Source organism: Neofelis nebulosa, chromosome 3 (assembly GCF_028018385.1).
Source record: "Neofelis nebulosa isolate mNeoNeb1 chromosome 3, mNeoNeb1.pri, whole genome shotgun sequence".
NCBI classification, from domain to species: domain Eukaryota; kingdom Metazoa; phylum Chordata; class Mammalia; order Carnivora; family Felidae; genus Neofelis; species Neofelis nebulosa.
The window spans coordinates 186530003-186553566 of record NC_080784.1 but is presented as its reverse complement, the minus strand read 5'-3'; the positions used below and the strand labels follow the sequence as shown (position 1 = coordinate 186553566).

The 23564-nt window shown below is 42.2% G+C and overlaps 1 protein-coding gene and 1 long non-coding RNA gene across 10 annotated transcripts in view; one reads left to right on the top strand and one right to left on the bottom strand.

The window, feature by feature from the left end:
* Positions 1-23564, top strand: part of LOC131507741 (uncharacterized) — a 151940-nt gene that overhangs the window by 29641 nt on the left and 98735 nt on the right. The window lies entirely within an intron of this gene.
* Positions 9095-23564, bottom strand: part of SEL1L3 (SEL1L family member 3) — a 103486-nt gene continuing 89016 nt past the window's right edge. For 6 of the 9 annotated variants that reach the window (XM_058722924.1, XM_058722926.1, XM_058722925.1 and 3 more), the window contains 4 exons: positions 19366-19493; positions 18667-18769; positions 18513-18585; positions 9095-10248 (listed from right to left, as the gene is read on the bottom strand). In XM_058722924.1, coding sequence (XP_058578907.1) covers positions 10115-10248; positions 18513-18585; positions 18667-18769; positions 19366-19493 — 438 coding nt within the window. In that variant the 3' untranslated portion in view covers positions 9095-10114. Of the gene's footprint in view, positions 10249-16160; positions 16814-18512; positions 18586-18666; positions 18770-19365; positions 19494-23564 lie in introns of those variants that run through there. The other 3 variants (XM_058722929.1, XM_058722932.1, XM_058722933.1) reach the window with 3 other exon arrangements.

The following is a 23564-nucleotide window of genomic DNA, read 5'->3' as shown; positions in this document are numbered from 1 at the left end:
AAGATGAATAAACGCTAAAAAAGTTTTAAAAAATTATTTATTATTTATGTGAGGTTAAAATTTAAGTTCCTTTATCGGACAACACTAAATTAATTAATTAACACTTAATTAACTCCATTAACTTTTTCAGAAACTGCCAAACTTTTTTCTGAAGTGGCGGTCACATTTTACATTCCCATGAGCGGTAAATGAGAGTTCTAGTTTCTTCATCTCCTCGTCAACACTTAGTATGATCAATCTTTCTTTTTTTCCAAAAATAATTATTTATTTATTTTTGACAGAGAGAGGAAGAGAGCACAAGTTGGGGAGGGGTCCAGAGAGAGAGAGAGAGAGAGAGAGAGAGAGAGAGAATCCCAAGTGGGCTTTGCGCTGTCTGTGCAGGGCCCTATGTAGGGCTTGATCTCACAAACCCTGAGATCATGACCTGAGCAGAAATCAAGAGTTGGATGCTCAACTGACTGAGCCACTCAGGTGCCCCAATATGATCAATCTTTTAATTTTAGCCATGCTAGTAAGAAGCAGTGGTATCTCAATGTGATTTTAATTTACATTTCCATAATGACTGCTGATACTGACTATATTTTTAATGTGCTTATTTGGCATCCCTATAGCTAACCTGATGAAAAGTCTGTTTAGTTCAGATTGTACCCCCTACTCTTTTTTTGTATTGGATTTTTGAAGTCTTGTTATTAGGTTGTAAGAGTTCTTGATGTATGCTGTATACAAGTCCTTTGTCATATACATTTTTCGCAGATATATTGTCCCACTTTGTGGCTTGTTTTTTTCATCTGTGTTAACAGTATCTTTTGAAGAGTAAGAATTTTTCATTTTGATCCAATTCAATTTATTGATATTTTTCTTTAGTTCATGTTTTTGTGTCCTTTATACAAATCTTTGCTAATTCAAGATTGCTCATATTTTCTTTCAGAAGCTTAATAGTTTTAGCCTGTAGATTTAGATCTGTGATAAACTTTGAGTTAATTTTTATCTATAGTGTAAGGTAAGGTGCAGTTTCAATTTTTTGCTTATGACTTTCAAGCTGTTGTTTTTAAGAAAAGACTATCTTTCTCCAAGGCAGTTAAATGTCTTGGCAAATTTGTTGAAAATCAATTGACCATATATATGTGAGGATTTCTGGATTCTCTGTTCTGTCCCATTTATCCAGCAATGTCATGCTCTGAGTTTTCAGAATACAGATCTTTTAAATCTTTGTTAAATTTATGCCTAGATATTTTATATTATCTGCTGCTATTATAGTTTTTTAAAGAATTTTTCACATTTCAATTATTCATTGGTAATACATCCAAATATAATTTGGTTTTGTATGTTGACTTTGAGTCTTGCAGGCTTACTAAGGTCATTTAGTTATTACAGTATCTTTTTTTTTGCGTATCCCTTAGAATTTTACAAAAGACTTACATGACAATACTGAATAGAACTGTGAAAGCTGACATCTTTGTGTTGTTTCCAGTCAGGGGGAACCATTTAGTCTTTCACCATTAACTGCAATGTAGCTGTAGGTTTTGCTGCATATGCCCTTTATGCAATTGAGAAATTTCCCTACTCTTCCAAATTTACTGTCTGTTTTTATCATAAAGGAATATTGGATTTTGCCAAATGTCTTTTCTGTATCTATTGAGATGATCCTTTTTTACATTTTCTAGCCTTTTAATATGGTCAGTTACATTGATTTGTTTCAAATGTTAAATCAACCTTGAATTCCTGGGATAAACTACATTTGGTCATGATGTACTGTGCTTTTTAATACCCTTTTTGCTAGTTTCAATTTGCTAATATTTGATTAGAGGTTTTTGTATCTGTGTTTATGAGAGACACTGATGTGTAGTTTGGTTTTCTTTTCTCGTAATATTTTGTCTGATTTTGACGTCAAAGTAATGCTTGGCTTTGTAAAATAAATTCTGAAGCAATTCCTGTTCTTATTTTTTACCAAAATGTTTGTGTAGAGTTGGGATTCTATTTTTCTTCATTTTTTTAAAGATTTTTTTTTTTTTATTTTTAAGTAATCTCTACACCCAATGTGGAGCTCAAATTCACAATCATGAGATCAAGAGTCACATGTTCTCTCAACTGAGCCAGCCAGGCACCCCTTTTCTTAAATTTTTGATAGAATTCACCACTACAGCCATTTGGGCTTGGAAATTTCTTTTTGGAAAGGTTTTTAAACTATGAATTCAATTTCCTTGAAAGCTGTAGACTATTCACATTACCTATTTTTACATTAGCCTTGGCAGTTCATATCTTTTAAGGAATTTTCCATTTTATGTATGATATCACATTTACTGGTGTAAAGTATTCATAATGTTCCTTTATTAATCTTTTTATGTCTGTAATAGCTGTAGTTATATTGTTCACTTATTCCTGATATTGACAATTTTGTGTCTTTTCTCTAGACCACTATGAATTTCATTGATTTTTTTTCAAATAATCAGCTTTGATTTCATTGATTTTCTTTCTTTTTTCTTTTTTTAAAATGTTTATTTATTATTTTGAGGGGGAGAGGGGCCAAGAGAGGGAGACACAGAATCCGAGGCAGGCTCCAGGTTCTGAGCTGTCAGCACAGAGCCTGATGTGTAGCTTGAATTCATCATGGACCACGAGATCATAGACCTGAGCCAAAGTCTCAGATGCTTAACTAGGTGCTCCTAATTTCATTGATTTTCTTTATTTTCTGGTTTCAATTTCATTGATATCTTCTTTTTTCTTTTTTACCTTTTTTTTTGGGGGGGGGCTTACTTTGAGTTTATTTTGCTCTTCTTTTTCTTTATGGTAGAAATTTAGATCATTGATTTGAGATCTACTTCTTAGAAACAGTTAATGTTTTATATATACAGTCCCACGAATTTTGATGTGTTTTTATTATTATTCAGTTCAAGATATTTTCTAATTTTCTTTGAGATTTCTTCTTTGACCAATGAGTTGTTTAGCAATGTATTGTTTATTTTCCAGCTTATCTAGTTGCTTTAGTCTGTTAACTTCTAATTTATTTCCATTGTAGTCAGATAACATATTCTGTAAAAGTTCTATATTTTGAATTCCATTGAGACTTTCTTTATGTATCAGAATATAGTTTATCTTTGTAATCATTCTATGTGCCCTTGAAAGGAATGTGTATTTTGCGATTTTTGGGTGTAGTCTTTTATGTTAAAACATTTATAAAATGTTTTGTCATTCAGATCTTCTGTGTACTTACTGATTTAGTTTTACTTGTTCTATTACTGAATGAAGTGTATTAATATTTATAATTTGTGGATTTGTCTGTTTCTCCTTATTTCTGTCAGTTTGTGCTTCATACGCTTTTGACATTCTGTTACTAGTCATACCTATATTTCTAATTATTCTATCTTCCTGATTCATTATCCGTTTAAAAAAAATTTTTTTTTAATGTTTATTTGTTTTTGACAGAGAGAGAGAGAGACAGAGCGTGAGCAGGGGAGGGGCAGAGAGAGAGAGAGAGAGAGACACAGAATCGGAAGCAGGCTCCAGGCTCTGAGCTGTCAGCACAGAGCCGGACACGGGGCTCGAACTCAAGAGACTGCAAGATCATGACCTGAGCTGAAGCTGGGTGCTCAACCGACTGAGCCACCTAGGCGCCCCTCATTATCCTCTTTGACATAATGAAGTGTCCCTTTTTTGTCTCTTGTAATGCCCCTTGTCTTAACGTCTATTTTGTATGATATTAATAAAGCTACTCTAGCTTTATTCCCCATTTGTATCTTTTAGTAATGTACTACTTTTAGAAAATATTACATTTTTTTTAAAGTTCCTTTCTAGCTTTCTCTAGTTTTAAAATGCAGGCAATTTCATCAGGGCTGACTTTTTCTCACCGGTGTATCATTCTCTGCTCTGCTGATCTCCACAGGATATGCTTTGTCTGTCCATTGGTTAATCCAACACTGTCTTCATGACACCAGAGCTTTTGCAAAAGATGCTTCAGCACAGGCTCATTAAAGGAAAGCCAAGCCTTCCTCCTTGTGTCTAAAGTCACAGGGAAAGCCAAAAATCAAGAGATTATAGGGCCTACTTATTTTTTCCCTACAAGGATATTCAAATGGTAGAAGACCGAATTCTAATAAACACCTGCCAATTCTGACGACTGAGGCCAATTTTAGTTTCTTTTGTTTTGCTTTGCTTCTTGTATTTTGACCCCAGTTACCCACCGTAGTATTAATCATTCTCTTCAGTTCATGGCACACCATACCTGGTGTGCAAAACACTGCTCTTTTTTTATTGTAATACTTTTCCTTTCCTCATACAGTCTGTCTTCTAGTCCCTGCCTCTGAATACTTAACTAGCTACTCTAATAGTTTGAGCCCGTGATATATGATCTGACCTAATGATTCTCAACCAGGACAGACTTTCCTCCATCCCTACCCGGGGACATTTGGAAACATCTGGGGAAATTTTGGGTTGTCACAGCAGAAGGGGTGCTACTGGCAGTTAGTAGAGAGAGACCAGAAATGCTGCGAAGCATCCTACAATACATAGGACAAGCTCTTACAACAAAGTACTAGATAGCCCAAAATGTGAATATCACCAAGGTTGAGAGCTATGTGTGTGTGTGTGTGTGTGTGTGTGCGCGTGCGTGCGCGTATACTATTCCTTGGGAGCTGGATTTTTAATTTACACAAACAGTATTGAGATCAGATCTTATTCAGTTGCTTACTTTTTTCATGTGTTAATATATTTTGTACATCTCTCTATGCTGCTGCTCATAAGTCTGGTTCCTTACTTTCTGACTGGCACATCGTTTTCCATCATATTCATCTACCACGTCCGTTCTCCGAATGATGGACTTCCAGGCTGCTCCATCTCCTTGTTCTCTGAAACGGTGCTGTGATGAACAGCCCCCTCATACGCATCCCCTGTCGGATGTGCAATTTGTGGAGCCTGTCCTCAAGAACAGACTTGCTGGGTAATAAACACTTAATTTTCAGTAAGTGCATTGCCTGCATATTGCACAGCTGTTGGCCCTCGTGATAGCTAAGCCTGAGAGCTTCTCTTCCCCCATATCTCAGTCTTATGTGTCTTTCTCATTTTTGCAAATATGTGGTTATGAAGTGATATCTTTTCATTTTAATTTGTATTTCTTTGACTTTGGGTTAGATTGAGAGGCCTTTTATCCACTTGTATGTCATTAGATTTTTTTCCTTCCATAAATTGCCTGATCATGTGCTTTGAATATACATATATACATATATATATACACAGACATATATATGTATATATATATTTTTTTACTGGGGTTTCTGCTGTGGTCGATTAGTGTGCATTCCTTATCCAATGCAGACATTGATCCTTCGTGGTGATGTTGCGAAAGCCTTCTCCCCGTCTGTCACCAATCTGCCAATTTTGTCTGTGGCATCACAGCAGAAATCCTTCATTTTTGAAAAAAAGAAATGTATATATTGTTTAAAAAATCTTTTCTGATTCAAGCTCAGTAAAATACTCTCCTGAATTTTCTCCTACGAGTCTTGCAGTTCTGCCTTTCACAGTTAAGTCTAATTATATATGAAATTTATTTATTTTTTTATATAAAGGACAGGAAATACAGTGTCCATCTTGTTTTTCTACCTGGGAATAGCCAACTTCCTGACTCTGTCTACTAAACATTCCACTCTTAGTCCAATTGGTTTGTGATGACACTTTACCATGCACCAAATGTCTATTTATAACTGGTCTGCTTCTGGGTTCTCGATTGTTCCCCTTTGAACCATTTGTCTATTCCTCCATCGCCACCCCACTGTTTCTGTTCCTGTGGTTTGAGGTAAAATGATGTTTGGTAAGTCACTTCTCTCTCTTCTTCTTTTTCGGATTTTCTTCACCTGTACGTGGACGTGTCCCCTTCCATACACATCTTAAAACCAGCTTATCAGTTCCTCACAAACACAGAATCAGGACTGGTTGAAATGTCATTGAATTTATACATTAACTTTGAGGAAATTAACATATTTGTATGTTATTATTCTATCAATGGACATTTGGACTACTTTATATCTTCTTTTATGCTTAAAATTTTTTTAGGGGTGCCTGGTGACTCAGCCAGTGGAGCATGTGACTCTTGACTTCAATTCAGGTCATTGTCTCTCAATTTGTGAATTTGAGCCCGACATCAGGCTCTGTGCTGATGATGCGGAGCCTGCTTGGGATTCTCAATCTCTCTCTGCCCCTCCCTCATGCTCTCGCTCTCAAAATAAACAAATACACTTAAAAAAACTCTTCTAAAACAAAATTTTTAGCTTTCTTGGTGAAGATCTAGTGAATTTACTGTTGGGTTAATTACCAGACATTAAAAATTTTTTAAAAATATTTTTGGTTATTTTTTAATTGCCATTGTATCCTACAACTTTTTTAGACACTTTGTTGGGACTTCAAATGAGTCACAACTTGGCATCTCTCTCTACCAAAGAGTGGAAAGAAAGACCACTACTTATCCAGCTAACAGAAGCTTGACAATGATTAAGCACTAGATGAATCTGGGCATCTCTCTCAGATTTGCCAAAATGAGGTCACTAAGAATAAAAGAAGGAAGTACAAAGCATAGATTGTAATGCCTAGGTGGGCTAGGTGTAACTCAACAGGACATGGTGGGGACTGGGGTAAACCAGAAGGCACAAGCTCTATCTAAATGGAGCAGACCTCCTTAGCCTCAGCTCATTCTTGCCATGTGGGAAGGAAAGCTACTTTTTTACATCTTCAGATTTTATTAGGAAGAGCCCCAAATCCTTGATTTTAAGATGTTAGGAAATAATTCAAATTAAAACAAAATACATTGGATGTGCCAAAGAAATCACATCTGTGTGCTAGATTTGTTTCACAATTTACTGGTCTACACCCCCTGATCTAAGACTGTCCCAAAGGGAGGGGACAATAAGAAAGGAAGTAAATATCAGTTCTGACCCTACTCTTCCATTCCTTCCCCCCGTCTCCAACCCATGTTGACTTCACTATGCAAGGTTATGTTCCAGTCAGCTTGGACACTAGCCTCATAGGAATTGAATTTAGAGCTTGAGAAGAGAAGAGGGAGGTCAAGGTTTGAGAAGGTGTGGGCTGGATCCCCATCACACAGCTCGAGAACCCCCATGAGAACAGGTGTCTAAGCTGGGACATGAATTGATGTGTGACCTACCTACCAGCTTCTCCTGAGGTCGTCTGGTACCAAAACGACTCCAGCTCTTTCCCACGTTACCTGCAGGTGAGCACGTTTGGCCGTCTCGAATCAAGATGGTTCCCACGAATCCACGCTTTGGAACTGAAGCAGCCTCCCATGGTGTCTCCGGTTGATGTTATGGGATGGATTGTGTCCTCCCAACATTCTCACATTGAAGTCCTAACACCCAGTATCTCAGAATGTGATTGTGTTCAGAGATGGGGCCTTTACAGAGATCAGTGCTGTAAAATGAGGTCGTTATGGTGGGCTCTGATCTAATGTGACTGGTGTCCTTATAAGAGGAAGAGATGAGGACACAGCCACACATGGAGGGAAGACTGTGCCACCTACAAGCCAAGGAGAGAGGCCACAGAAGAAAACAGCCTTGCTTACACCTGGATCTTGGACCCGGATCAAGCTTTAAAACTGTGAGGAAAAACATTTGTGTTGTTTAAGCTCCCTAGTCTGGGATACCTTGTTATCGCAGCGCTAGCAGACTAATATAGCTGTGTTCCTTGGAAAAAGACTCTGAGGTGCAGGGTGGCATGTGAAATTTTATGGGACCAGTGTCAGGAAATCCTTCACAAACAAGGAAGGCAGAATAGGGCAGAGGGAGATATTGAACTATAATGAGGTTGCCACCAAGCTGGCATCCTGGAGCTGGGAGGGCCCTTCAGGGCTGTTCCAAGTTGAAGCAAGAAGCCTTTTTTCCTACATTGGTCATTCCCGAGGTGAAGGGTGGCAGGGGTGAGTTCCCTCCCTCCCCACTCCCGTGAAAACATTTGGCAATGTCTGGAGATATTTTTTGGCTCTCACAATTGGTGTGTGGGGGGGTGGGGGGGTGGGGGGGTACATGCACCACTGGCATCTAGTGGGTAGACACCAGGGAAGCTGTTGCTAAATGTCCTACAATACACAAGGTGGCCATCAGGTCCCAAATGTCACTAGTTCTGAGGTTGAGAAAGCCTGCCCTATATCAACAAGTCATTGGCCGTGAGGTGCTCTTACAAGGACATAACCTTGGGCAGTTCCCAGTGAGGGATATAGCTGTGAGCCACCAGCAGTTTTATGATCCCAGCAACTGAGGAGTGAGTGTGTTTGCCATGGAGAGAGGATCCAGGTAGAGCAAAGAGCCCTTTACCTGGTATCTGGACTCCCGGGCTTCTCTCTCTTTCTCTCTCTCTCTCTCTCTCTCTCTCTCTCTTTTTTAAAGATTTTATTTTTAAGTCATCTCTACACCTACTGTGGGGCTTGAACTTAGAACCCTGAGCTCAAAAGTCTCATACTCTACTGACTGAGCCAGCCAGGCACCCCTCAGCCTTCTCTTTCTAATAAAAATAATCAACCACGTCTAGGGCACTGCCATGGGGGGTTTACTTCCATTATGTCATTTAAGCTGCATGAGAAGTCCGAGGGGTGGATTTTATGACCCTTACTTTATAAAGCAGTAATCCAAGCCTCAGAGAGGGTTAATGCCTTACCCAAGGTTATCAAGCTAGTAAGATATAGAATCAGAATTTGAATCCAGGGCCGTCAGACTCCAAAGTCTGGCTTGCTCGCAAACAGGAAAGACAACCTTTGATAAAACAAGAGCGTTCTACACACACAGTAGGCACAGGAGAAAGGGCATGGGCTGCAAGTGTTACCCAGAACTGATATAAATATAGCCCCAGAGTAGTCAGAAGCCCCGACCATGTTTGGCACCACGCGAACATCACGGGGGGCCAAACTCTGAGCATGGGATCCCTGGAGAAGAGCCTCCTTCCACCTTTATATCTGTAAATATTCATGGTTACCAGAAATAATCCCTCTCATAGGGAGGACTCTTTTTTTTTTTGCCTCCTTGGGGAGCATGCATGGACCTTAGGACTTTGTATGCAGACAGCAGTAACTATGAAAAAGGAAAAAAAAGCCACTTCCCAGAAGTCAACAGTATAAAAATAATTTTTATTTACTACTGTAAATAAAGTAGTGCAAAGAGTAGTTTGGACCCACAATATTGCATTACTGATTTATTTACTACCTTAGCAGCATACAGCATACAGACAGTCTGCTCTTCCTCTTTCCCCCCCAACCCCCCCCTCTCTCTCACACACACACATGCACACACACACACACACACACACACACCCTCGCACAAACTCAGGCAGGCAAAAGGGGTAGGGACAGAACTATGAGCTAAAGGCTTATTTCCTGCATATTCCCCTGCTGCCAGTCTATTCTAATGGGTAATTCATGGAGAAGACTACAGTTAAATACTAAGAATTTTCTAAATGTTATTTTATGGATTTGATTGAAAAGTAAACGATATCCAACAATGTCATTAAATGATTCGGAAGCCCGACCCTAGAAAAATCCAAGGAGAAAAATGTAAACCCATTTACAAAGCCATCACCCTCCCTGCATTTCCAGCCATAACCTATTTATTTCAAGGTGCCTTAGAACCGCCGGGTCTTGGAAGTCAAATTGAAACCCGTCTTTTGGACTTTGAGGAGCCGGACTGTGGCAAACACACATACCGAAATATTCCCTACCTGGTAGACAAGTCACAATTTTCTGTTCTTTAATAACAGGGAATGAACAGGGGCTAAGATTTTTTTTAAATGCATCTCAGTGTGTAAGGATTCAGATGGGCCACAGGGCAAACTCTGACTCCCCATACACACATCTGCAGTGACCCAGTTAACCTCCTCAACAGACCCCTGTGATCAGGAGTCTCCTTGTATCTGGCTGATAACCTTTGGTTTAGCCACTGCCTGCTCTGGGTACTTCCTCCTAATTTGATTAAAAAAAAAAAAAAAGACACCAAGTGCAAAATTCGCATCCAGTTGACAAGACATGTATGTAAGGTGTTTATCAGTATAATGCCCTAGCCCCAGCTTTCCAATACCAGCTGTTGGAAGGACTGTCTCTCATCGGGAGAGACCTGGAGCGCACAGTTCACTCTCAAGGCTCTGTGTTATTAGTGACCGTGGGCTGGTCCTGAGCGGAGGCATCTGCAGCTGGAGTCACAGCCGGACTGGTGGACGGGGCCGTGGGGTCTGAGGAGGCCCGGGCTGGTGTGGGACGGGAACCACTGGCTGCAGAGACACATGTACGACAGGTGTTGAATGTTTAAACCAGTGTGTGCAGGACACGCAACCACACCTAGACCCCAGCAAGCCGGGAGAGAAGCTTCTAGTCCAGTGGCCCTGACTTGATAAGTAACTTTACACTCGTTACGTAGGCTACTCGGACTTTGGGGCCCCTTCTGTAACATGGCAGACTAGAACAGATGTGCAAAGATCTCTGCCGGTTCTGACCTCCTGGGATGTGAAGTTCTGCGTTTGTATTGTGACTTCCAGGCAGATATTTTAGTTAAGAAAGAAAGAAAGATGAAAGAAAGAAAGAAAAAAATTAAAGAAAGAAAGAAAGAAAAAATGAAAGAAAGAAAGAAAGAAAAAATGAAAGAAAGAAAGATGAAAGAAAGAAAGAAAAAATGAAAGAAAGAAAGGAAGAAAGAGAAGGAAGGAAGGAAGGAAGGAAGGAAGGAAAGAATAACAACTCTCTATGTCTATGTTTCCCGGTCTATGTTTCCTGTGGTCATCTCTCTCTCTCTTTTTTTTTCTTTCATGGCATTGATATTATGTGAGCCATGAATTAATTATACCAGTCAATCAGAAAGGAGTGTTTGTTTTATTCACATTCTTATTCCAGTTGGATGATGTACCAAATTTGGTTTAAATTATGTTATTTAGATAAAATGTGGATAAGTTTCGGAAATCGTGACTACTCGGTTTAATTATCTATCTACCTTTAGTAAGGAGGCTAAACCACCATAAATATTAGGGAAGCTTATGAAGTTTTGTACTTCATGTCAGCGCTTTTCAAATAGGGCAATTTTTTAAAGCTTATTCGTTTACTTTTCAGAGAGAGAGAGAGAGAGAGAGAGAGAGAGAATCCCAAGCAAGCAAGACTCAGTGTGAGTCTGACCCGGGGCTTGATCTCACAAGCGTGAGATCATGACCTGAGCCTAAATCAACAGATGAATGCTTAACTGACTGAGCCACCCAGTCGCCCCTCACACAGGGCAATCGTGATTCCCAGAGGACAGGTGGTTACATCGGTAGACGTTTTTGGTTGTCACAACTGGAGGGCAGGCTGCTGCTAATAGACAGTGGGTAGAGGCCAGGGATGCTGCTAGGAGTCCTACAATGCGTGGGGTAGCCTGCCTGAAACAAAGAATGATCCAGCTCCAGATATCAGTGGTGCTGAGGCTGGCATACTTTGCTTTACGGACTGAGGCTGAGAGGTGTCCCGGTTACGAAGACTGTAGTCTCTGGCCACTGGCCACTCGGGAACTCTCCTTCATCAGTTATGTGACTTGGGCAAATTACCTTCTCTCCTTCTGCCTCTAAAACATGGGCGAAATAAAAGGATCTATACCACGCTAAGCTGTTATAAGGATTAAATGAGCTAGTGTATATCAAGTGCCCAGACAGGGTCTGGCATGCCGAGGTACTCAACAAATGTTAGCTATTAATACTAGAGATAGTATACCTGTTTTACCCTCGAAACGTGTTTTAAGATTTATTACTTTCAGGGACATGTCTTATAGGACTGATAAAAGAGTTGGTGCATTTGTTTCTAGGAACCCTCCCCAGGAGCCTCTGAAAACAGCAGAAACTTTGAAGCCAGAAAGACCAGGACTTACACGACTCTGACATTTATACCAGATGAGTGTTAAGCTAGTTATTTAGCCTCTCTGAGCTGTGGTTTTTTTCATCTGTGATATGGGGGTAGCAGTTTGCAGGCGTTTGTGACATACGGTTAACACAGGGGCCATCGTTTGTGCAAACTGCTAGCTTGTCTTTAGTGATCTTAATCATGCTCAGCAATCCTGGAGTCTTATACAGTCTTCAGCAGGTGGGACCATTTTTAGAAGTTCCCAGTGTCCATCCTGAAATGTATCAACTTGAAAAAGCTGCCACCACACTGACAATCTGACTTCTAGATAGACTCGTCAAGAGTTTCACCGCCAAGAGACCGTTCCACGAACTTTCGGAACGAGCTCCAAACCCTCTGGCTTTTCTGGATATGGAAAGGAATTCTCCTAGGGACTCTTTTCAACACCTACAGAAGATCTTGTGAATCCGGAGATGGTTTTGAAAGAACAGGACAGTGGTGGTGGCTGGTGGGGCAGGGAGGACCCAGGGTATTGCATGATGATGTGGACGTTTCTAGGTTAAAGCCAAAACTCTGGTAGATGATCTAACCATAGCTGGGAGCATGTGGCCCAGTGACGTGGTACAAAGACCATTTGCTGGAGTCAGGAGACCTGGCCTGGGCAAGTCTCATTTATCTGCCATTAGCAGGGGACTTTAGGGTAGGTACTGAATGGCAGCTATTTTAGTCCTAAAATGCTTAAATCTCATAGGCCTCAGTTTCCTCATCTGTGAACTGAAGGGCTTGGTTCAGATGGTGTCCCAGACCCCCTTAGGCCCAGAGATTGATCTCTGAGGAAGTTAACAAAGTACTAAAGCATGCATTTTTTCCTTTTCAAGCTCTGGGGGGGGCGGGGGGGGGGAGAAAAAAATGTTTAAATCACCATGGTAACAAGAAAAATCAGCAATCAGTTTTCTGATTAAAACAAAAAAGTGCCAGCGTGTAAATGTAAAAGGAATGCATAATTAGCATTGCCACACTTTAAATCTTCTCGTAAGAGCATAATGAAAGTGCTCGATGTTTCTACAGTAAATTTGTTATTATCCATGCGAGAACTCTCCCCTCCCCCCCCCACCATCAGGGGTTTGCAATCATTGGACAAGCCCCCCACAGCCCATCATAATTTTAAAGTGGTCTCTTCGTCTCTGCTCACCTGAAACGTGTGCTAAGTTGATTACCGGGCTGGAATCAAGGTAACCAGGAAAATGAGTGTGCCGTTTCAAATATTACAGAGACTATTCCAGCACCAAATAGAAATGATTTCTGTATCACTTGCTGCTTGGGGGACCATGTTCTATACATTAGTGAGACTAATCAGGAGCTGGCCCTGAGCGGTGTAGACCCAGGGGTTGACACTCTGCAACCCACAGGCCAGATGGGGCTCACCGCCTGTTTTTGTATGGCTTGCAATCTAAGAATTATTTTTACCACTGTCAGTGATCGAGCAAAAATCAAGAGGGGAGTAATATTTCATGACATGTGAAAGACATATGAGATTCAAATTTTCATGTCCTCGGTAAAGTTTTATCAGAAACAAGCCATACCCATTTGTTTTCATGTGTCATCAATGGCTGGCTGCCTTGGCTGTATAATGAAAGTCGAGTACTTGAGATGGCCCTCAGAGCCCCAAATGCTTATTATTTGGCCTTTATGGAAAAAATCTGCCAACCCCTGTGGTGGACCATTGTAGGAAAAATGTCTGCTTGCTGGTTGACCAGATGGGAGCATGAAAGAAAGAAGAACTGGAGAAAATATATTGAGCCTGTCCTGAAATGGTAAAATAAAGTTTGCAAAGATGGCGGGGCGGGGAGGGGGGGGGTGGGGGTGGGGGGGCGAGGAGGGGGTGGGAACAGGCAAGACCTGGAAATCTTACGCTATGAAGAAGATATAGCCTGCTTCACCTGGGTCTCCAGATCTAGCGAGGCCTGGGACAAGTATACAATTCATGTCATTTAAACATTTCTTATGAGTAAAGCTACTAGATCAGTGCCAAGGGCAATGAGATCGAAGAAAAGTGAATTCTCACCATTAAGTCGCTCTGACTTTAAGGCTACTAGTTTTTTTCATGAGCACTGCTTTGTGACATTTCACTGTAGTTTTAGCAGCAACCTCATTAACTGGAAATGGAGAGGACAGAAGAGTAGAAATGACTTCATTCATCTCGTTCATATCATCTTACTCTTTTGCAAAGACACCGGGCTAACCACGTAGGCAGAAAGAAAGAGTTGGCTTGAATCATGAACGTTTGGAGTAGAATGACATTGGAGCGAGAGGTTAGCCCATCACACCTGGGAGCTGGTAGTTTGTTCTAAATGTCTTGCTCTACACTGCGCATTCTACTGGGACTTGAAGTTCACGGTAACACTGGTAAGGAAGGAGTCTCTGAAATCGTCCCTTCCGTTTTGCCCCTCGGTTCTCTCCTTCCCTTCCCTTTGGGCAGCCAGCCAGGCTCCATGCTTTCTCTGTCTCAGGGGGGGACTGCAAGCAGGGCAGAAAAGGAAACGGCTCTAGACATACTTTGCTTGGGGATTTTTTTGTTTTTTCAAAAGCCTGAGTCCATTAAGGCAATTATGCTTGGCGTCCCTGACAGGGGAGAGGCGGAGCACTTCGGAGACCCAGGGAGGCGGGAGAAGGAGGGTCTGGAGCCTGGGAAAGTGGCTGAGCCCCGGCTGTGGGTTGTACTGGCCGCTAAGCCCTCGCCTTGCCCCTTCAGCAATTTCAGAAAGGAAGACCGGGGAGGAAAAAGGTGAAGCAAAGCCGGCGGGACCCCTAGGTGACCAGAAGCTGCAAAGCCAGTGGACTTGGAGAGACAGAGTAGGCGCACAGCAGCGTGTGTTCAGCTATCAGACTGGCGACAGTGTGAGTGGACCAAGACCCAGGGACCCTTGCACCACCCTGGGGGGCGCTGGCCTTAAGAAAGACTGAGCCACTTGGTAGAACACAAGCTGGGAGGCAACATCAAGTTCAAGGAAACGAGAGACGTGCGATATTTTTCATGTACTCGCTCTGGCTCTCTTCATGGCCTGGTCAATATCTTTTGGATACTTTAAAAAAGCGTTTTGTGTTTGAGAAAGAGTCTAACAACGTAGAAAAACCCACTGGGCTCTGGGAATTGTGTCTGTTACTGAGATAAAGCACGATGTGTAAGTACCTGAGGTCAAGCTTGAATTGAGGGTGGAAACCCCCGAGGATATTACTCCTCGGGGAGCTACAGCCACCGCTTGTTCAGTTCTAAGCACTTTACGTTGTGTTATCTGGCTGTTGGCTTCCCTCAACTGCAACAGGAGGTAGGTGGACCGCTATTTCTGCTATTTTACAGAAAGGGAAACCGAGGCGCGCATGGGCTCCCTCCCTTGCCCAAGGTCACACAAGTCAGTGGCAGGGCCAGAATCCGAGCGCATGACTGCCGAGCCCATGCGGTTAGCTACTGTCCCACACTGCTAACCTTCCGGACGCGGGACGATTTAGTGTGGCAAAGGCGGCAGAGTGTGGACCATATATCACAGAGCACATAAACTCAGGAGGGGAATGAAGGTAAGTGGAGCCGAAAGCAAAAACGGATGGACAGCTCAATTTAAAAGTTTGACCATAAATCACTAATGTTGAAAAACAACTAACTGGAAAAATGCAAATCACAAAATGACAAAGATCCCTGACTTACAGCACAATCCTTACACGAGGCTACTTAAAGGAGGCTCCCGACTTTCAAATCTGGTCCCTCCTCGCTGTCGGCCAGTGCCCGGGCTTCATTCCTGTGCCTGCTTCCCCACACCTTGGCCACCAGCCTCTACGGGAGGGCACCCCCTTCCCACCGGGCAGGTCGTGAGACCTCCGGCCCCGGGGTCACTGGGGAGACAGATGCTTTGTCCTCTCAGCCGTCTTCTCCCCCTGCTCCTGTGTGCCAATTCGTCCCCTGCCCCACTGTCTAGTCACTGACAGAGTACCTTCCTATTTCAAAGTTATTGACAAATTTGCACTTATGGGGAGGACCTTAAAAATAGGAAAATAATTGACTACATATTTTAACTCCTGACACACTAGTTCTAACAGGGCTAGTAGGTACTACTCGGGGCACATTTTGGAAATACGTGGAGACTTTTTTTTTTTTTTTACTTCTAGGCCCTCACTACTCAAAGTGTGGCCCATGGAACAGCAGCATGGACATCACCTGAAATCTTGTCAGAAATGTGGAATCCTACCCCTGGACCTACTGACTCAAGAATCTGCATTAAACAAGATCCCTGGGTGATTCATGTGCACATTACAATAAAGAAGTATGGGGCTAGAATTTACATAGTGAAATATGCATCATTGCATTATAATTGGTTTCTTTTTATTTCTCCTTTATATTGCTGTGGGGTATTATTTTTAAAAATATGTCTGGAGGCAAGTTAATTACCGTTCATTTCAAGGTACCCAAAAAATGTGCTACAAAATATTTTTTATATAAGGCAACAATAGGTCAGAGACATGACCGTAGCCACTGTTTTAAAATACTGTTGACCCTTGAATAGCACAGGTTTGGACTGTATGGACCCACGTACACAAGTTTGTGTTTGTTTTTAATAAATACACTACAGCGCCATGGAAGTACTTTCTCTTCCTTATGATTTCCTGAATAACAATTTCTTTTCTCTAACTTACTTTAATGTAAGAATACAGCACATAACATATATAACATATAAGATATGTGTTAATTGACTATGTTACTGGTAAGGCTTCTGTCAACAGCAGGCAGTAGCGAAGTTTTGGAGGAGTCAAAGTTTTCTGCAGCATTTCAGCCCAGGGTAGGTCGGTGTCCCTCACTCGCCCTGTTGCTGAAGGGCCACCTGTATTGCGAGTCTGAAAAAGTGTGAAATCCTGCTGCCCTCTGTCCTTTCTTGGACTTTGTTTTGTGATTTGGGGCAGACCACTTCGTCTACGTGGCCTCAGTCTGTCCATCTGTGAAATGAAGGGCGTAGAATTAAATGAACTTTAAGAGCCCATCCAGACTCGTCCAAGGCCAGCAACAGGGAGGGAGGTACGCGCAGGAAGTGAAAGAGTTTGCAAATAAATGAAGAACACGTGTAAAAGAGCAAAGGGAAAAAAATATCAAAGGGCAGGAGGGACAGGGAGGCGAGAATGTGGAGAGACTGATAATGAAGACAGGAAGACAGGAAAAAGAGACAACTTCTGATAAAAGCGATTCCACCAGCCCATGAATTTTCATGGCTACCAGCTGGCATAAAATCATAAAGACAATTTTCAGCTCCTCTCACGGAATTGCATTTGTAATAATCATAACAATATTTCTGCAGAGTAAAACTGACAAAGATAATTTGAAATGGAAAACACTGACAAGATGCAAAATAAATGTGCTCTACCTGGCAACAAATTTAGGGACGGGACAGAATTTGCATGAGGAAAATTTATAAGCCGGCATACAACGGGGCAGCAAATCTGGATGGGCTTTTGATGGCTCCTTGTTAACCTCCTCAGGTAAATCAGAGGGAAGTGATTCTGCATTAGCCTCTCGCGACAGTGACTTCCTTCCCACCATCGAATCTGTGGTGGAATGCACTCCTTTCGCTTTTCATTATCTGCTACATGAATAATGGTTGAGCAAATGCTCAAGTGCTCAAATGCCATGTCCAGTCCTAATTTATCCATTTGTAAATGTCCCTCCTGGTCTTTGTGAGACATTCTGTCCTTCTGCGGTCATCCAAGATGGCGGGAAATTATAATTCTCCACGGTCAGAGGTTTGCAAATTTGAGCACCTACTAAGTGTGCGATATCCTAAATGATGCACGAAATCCTGCCTCTGATTCCTCTTACGGTTTGATGGGGGAGAGGAACGTACTAGCTCACATTTACCAAGAGGGTTTATATGCCAGATAAATATAACAGCTCAGATGAAGCACAGTAGTCATTTTGGTAAGTGTCATGCGTATTTTTTTTCACTGGACCCTTCTGACATCCCTGGGAAATCGCTACTATTATAACCTAATTTTATTGTTGAGAAATTGGGAGATCAGGAAGGTGAACCAACGCACCATAAGTCACACAGCTAATGAGTAGCCAAGCTTGGACTCCAAAGCCCAAAGAGACGCCAAGGCGGTGTCCGTCTCTTTAACTACGGTCCTACGCCAGCTCAGACAAATAACAGTGACCAGTGGAAATCACGCTAACCTAAATGCTCACTTCATATTCCTCTTCGGCCCCTCCTTCTGACTCCATGTGGCTGGGTATTTTTATTCATCATGAGTGTTTGTTTATCATCCCACACATCTGATTCCTTGACTGGGATAAATATGAAGAATTCATACTGGAGGGGGCTTCAGATCTGGATTTAAGGCAACAGACGCAGAGTATCTATAGTGGATGTATTTTCAATGGGAGAAGACCTTTTAGTTCAGTATCTTAAGCTTCTTACTTAAAAAAAAAATCCTCGCTTACTTTGACAAATATAACAAAAATTGGGACCTTCCATCCGCCAGAGATTATAGTATAACCTTGGGGGAAACCTCCACCCTACGAATGACCAACCTAATGAAAGGAAGTAGCATAGTCAAGGGCGTGAGGAGGAAGAGTGTCATCTTCTTGGTAGGTGAAAGGAATCCCTACGTTTTTATATTGCCCTGGCTTCTTATAAATCTTTACCTGAAACAGACTGGAAATACTGCACAGTCCAGGCGATCAATACAGACAGCAAGAAGGTTCCCAGAAAGTAGATCTGCAAAATCCAAAGCATGAATCAGATGACTGACAAAAGGCAGGGACCCCCGTGGGCAGGGCCGGGGGACATGGCGCCTACCAGGGCGGAGTGCAGGACGGCACCCCAGATGAGCCTCAGGTGAAGGTAAAGCCAGGCCAGGGAACAGGGGCTGAAGGACTCCTCGCTACTTTGGCTCCAGCACCTGCGGGACAAAAAGCACGGGGCATCCGGATGTACTGGCAAACTTCGGTGGCATTACTTATGACCCACATTATCAGACCCTCACGCCCGCCTCCTGCTTTGGGCACATGGGCCACTCTTGAGATGCAAGACAAAGAAACGCAGCCAGTTCTAAAGGGCTTGGGGTCTGCCCTGAAATTCCAGGATCCTGGCAGAAACCTCAGAAAAAGGAGTCCTGTCCTTAATAAAAAAGCTAATGGGTCAAAGAGGACCCTGAAGCAACGAGCTGCCAGAGCAATACTTCGGTCCGAGCGCCTGTCCGAAGTCTGGACGTCGGACTGCTTCTCTATTTGCAACAAGGCGTGGTCTAATCGGACACGTTAGTCTTTCCACCCTCATGGGAAACCCTGGTCCGCACTTTGACTTCAGATCAAGCACATTCTGTATGGTAGGCTTCAGACAGGGAAATTGTTTGGGTCCAGCTGAGTGCTCTCTAATTGAAACAAGTCCTGAGCCCTTTATATAACAGCTGCCATTACATAATAAAAGAAAGCCTAACTTTTACCAAGAAGTAAACGCCACCCAGACTCCACAGTATTAAAGAGGCTCTGAACTCACCTTTCATACAGTTCCTGAAGGATGGAGATGTTATTAGAATGGATAGTTGGGTCAATTTCCAAGAAATCCAAAATATGATGTGGGATTATAGCACCTTCCTCAATTAGCAGAGCCAGGTTAAAAAATCCCTGAAAACAAGCCACAAACCAAACTCATCAACTCCTTATAATAAAACCCCAGACACAAGCCCTTCATCAAATGTAAACTTTTACAACCTCTAGATTTTTTTTTTCAGTCCCTCAAGCCAGATGTTTTTGTCATCTTCATTGATGGATTGTTTCCCTAAATATATGCATCTGAGAAATTTATTTGCAGGAGAACCAGGAGGCTTTCAGGGAATGCTGTGTCCCATCTGCCAGAAGCCAGTCAACCAGGGGACTCTGTCCTTTCCTGCTCATTCTCTCAAGACGGAACTCACTGGAAAACGTGCCCTTGTATCATCAACAAACCAAAATACCAAGTTGAAGGCAATGTCTATCACTTACAGATCATGCCCTGGGACACCAGCAGCATGTCGGAAATCTAGCAGAATGCTTTGGTGGCTGGGGGTGCTACTCCCGACTGACAGGCTAACTCTCGTGCACACAGTCAGATACAGGGGTTTGTCTCTGCTCTCTTAGGCCTGGGGGGAGAACCTTCTCTCATGATCCTCTTGGCCCAGCTCCTCCCAAGTACATTTCCCTACATCTTCCTTATATGCCTTGGTCTTGACCCTCAGAGGTAGGACCTGCTTCATTGGGCTGTGCAGATGCAGTTAAAAAACCCAGCAGAGTTAAGAGCCTGACAGTAGAGGTGCTTCATAAAGTATGGAGGCTACCACACTGCCTGGAGGAGAAGCCCTGACCATCATGAGCTGAGCACGTGGCCGGACCAAGAAATAAACGAAAAACAATGGATAACGTACCATTAGGGATTTACGAATGGAACTGGATTGTGGCCGTTCAAAGAATTCATGGTCATGTTTTAATGACTTATATCCTCCCTTCAACCTTTCCTTTCAGTTGCCATTGATAAGGATCTCAATGAAAATCACCCAACAGGTGGTATACACTAAGCCTCTCACTGCTATCCCGTGCAATAATCATGATAAAAATAACAGCGGCTAACATTTTCTTTCCTTTTCATTTTTTAAAGTTTTTACAAAATGGTTGAGAGAGTGGGGGGGGAGGGGCAGAGAGAGAGAGAGAGAGAGGATCCCAAGCAGGCTCCCTGCTGCCAGTGCAGAGCCCGACATGGGGCTCAAATCCATGAACCGTGAGATCATGACCTGACCTGAAATCAAGAGTCGGACGCTTAACTGATTAGGCCACCCAGGTGCCCCCAGCTAACTTTTTCTTAGTGCTATTATATGTGAGACATTGTTCTGTTTTATATATACTTGATGTTCATAACAACAAACTGAGATAGGTACTATTATCTTCTCTACTTTATAGGTGAGAAAACTGGGGTGCAGAGAGGTTAAGGAACTTGCCCAAGGTAACACAGCTAGACAGGGGCATGAATTGGGATTCAAATGCAAGCAGACGAGGTCCAAATCTCAAATCTTAACTTCCACTACGTGGCTAAATAAGCCCTAAATAGATGAAAGTGTTGTGTCTTTAAGATGCACACACAACACACACACACACACACACACACACACAAACAGAATATAGACTATCTCTCCATTCTTTAAAAGGAAGGTACTCTTTTTATTATTATTTTAAAAAGAGAGAGAGAGTGCAAGAAGGGGAGAGGGGCAAAGGGAGAAAGAGAAAGAGAAAGAGAAAGAGAAAGAGAAAGAGAAAGAGAGAGAGAGAGAGAGAGAGAGAGAGAATCGCCATGTGGGGCTCCATTCTATGACCCTGGGGTCATGACCTGAGCTGAAATCAAGAGTCAGACACTCAACTGAGCAAGCCACCCAGGTGCCCCTAAAAGGAAGGTACTCTTAAAACTTGAACTATTAGAAAAAAAGAAAAAAAATCACTTTATATAATTTTAATGTCTCTTGGAAGAATAACAAAATTAAAATAAATGGGAAAATAGACTAGAGAATATTTGTATGCAGTGTAACAGCTTAAGGTTCATTATCTACCGGGCAAATGTATAAAGAACTAATTATGACATAAATTAAAAAAAAAAAAAACAGCATCAAAAATCCAAGAGATAAATAGGCAAAGAATAAGAGAAGAGAATTCACATAAATATCAAGAGTAAATGATCATAAAGTATATGTAAAAGTGTCCATCACCACTAGTAATCAAATAAATGCAATGTAAAACAGTAAGGAAGTTATCAACATAATTATTTAATTAGAATAATTAAAAATGAAGTCGTGAACATATCCAGTGCTGACAAGATTTTAATTCCTTTCCTACACTCAACCACTGCTTGCTAAGGTATTCCTTGAGAAACCCTTTCAGAAAACAAGTCAACAGTATGCTCTTATTATGTAACCATGAACCCATTTTGACTGTTTGCCTCAGCAACACTAGCCTTCAGATTATAAAGAAATTGTTCAAGTGGAGACAAAAGATGGAAATATGAAAATGTCCACCACAGCACCCTGTGGCATTGCAACACACAGGAAATGGCCTCCACGTTTTCCTTAATAGACGATCAATCCCACGAAGGCAAGAATATTGTCTATCTTTTTCTCTTACGTCCCCATCACTAAGAAGTGTCTAAGACATGGCGGGACTGAATAAATATGTGGCGAATCAATGAATAAAATAGCACACGAGAAAAACGTTTCACCAGCTCAGCTCAACAGAATATGGGGCGGTGGTTAAGAGTAATTAATAATGACAGAGACTCCGCAATAAAATGCACACATTCCTACAATTTGTGAAAAGAGATGGGTTTTTAAGTGGCATGGGCAATCTTGCTAACGTTACAGAGAGACGGGGTAAGAAGGGGACAAGAAGACAGGACAGAGTAAAGCCCCTGCCATGGAACTGTGGCTGCATACCTTAATTTTTATTTTGCTTTAAAACTATCTTTTAATGTTTGTATAACATTGTTTTTCCAAAAACATAAATCAGAATTGGGGGAAAAAACTCCCCTAAATTTGAGTGACAACAGACATCATCTAAGGGAGTTTGGCTCTATAATGAGGCCTTTTACCACCAACTCCTAGTTCATTCCAGAAGAAATAATAATAGAAAAGATCATGTCCATTGAGTGTACTCAATGCTGCACTCAGTGCTTTACATTAAACATTTTTTTTAATGTTTATTTCTTTTTGACACAGAGAGAGAGACAGAGTGCGAGCGAGGGAGGGACAGAGAGAGAGGGAGACGCAGAATCCAAAGCAGGCTCCAGGCTCTGAGCTGTCAGCACAGAGCCCCATGCGGGGCTCTAATCCACGAACTGCGAGATCATGACCTGAGCCGAAGTCAGAGGCTTAATCAACTGAGCCACCCAGGTGCCCCTACGTTAAACATTTCATCTTCATAACCTATGAGGTAAATACCTCCACCTTCCAAATGAGAAAACACAGACTCAGTGATTCAGTGACTTGCCGTGTATGAATAGCTATGAAGTGATAGAGATGTGGGGTTTTTTTTTTTTTTTTTTCAACGTTTTTTATTTATTTTTGGGACAGAGAGAGACAGAGCATGAACGGGGGAGGGGCAGAGAGAGAGGGAGACACAGAATCGGAAACAGGCTCCGGGCTCCGAGCCGTCAGCCCAGAGCCTGACGCGGGGCTCGAACTCACAGACCGCGAGATCGTGACCTGGCTGAAGTCGGACGCTTAACCGACTGCGCCACCCAGGCGCCCCAAGAGATGTGGGGTTTTAACCCAAATAAAGAAACACTCAGGAGCACCTGGGTGGCTCAGGTGGTTGAGTGTCTGACTCTTGGTTTCAGCTCAGGTCATGATTCAAGGGTTGTGGGATCAAACCCCATGTTGGGCTCCATGCTGCATGTGGAACCCACGTGGGATTCTCTCTCTCTCTCTCTCTCTCTCTCCTTTCCTCTCCCCAGTTTGCGCACACTCTCTCTCTATAAAAAGAAGAAGATGTTGGAGGAGGAAGGGGAGAAGAAGGAGAGGAAGAGGAGGAGGAGGAGAAGGAGGAGGAGGAGGAGGGAGAGAGAAACACTTGATGTAGTACCTCTTTTAAAAACACAAAGCAAAAATTAAGAAAGGCATAAGTTTCCAGCTTTTTCTCTATAATCAGACCCCAGAGCGCAACACCAGAAAACTGGTGTATAAG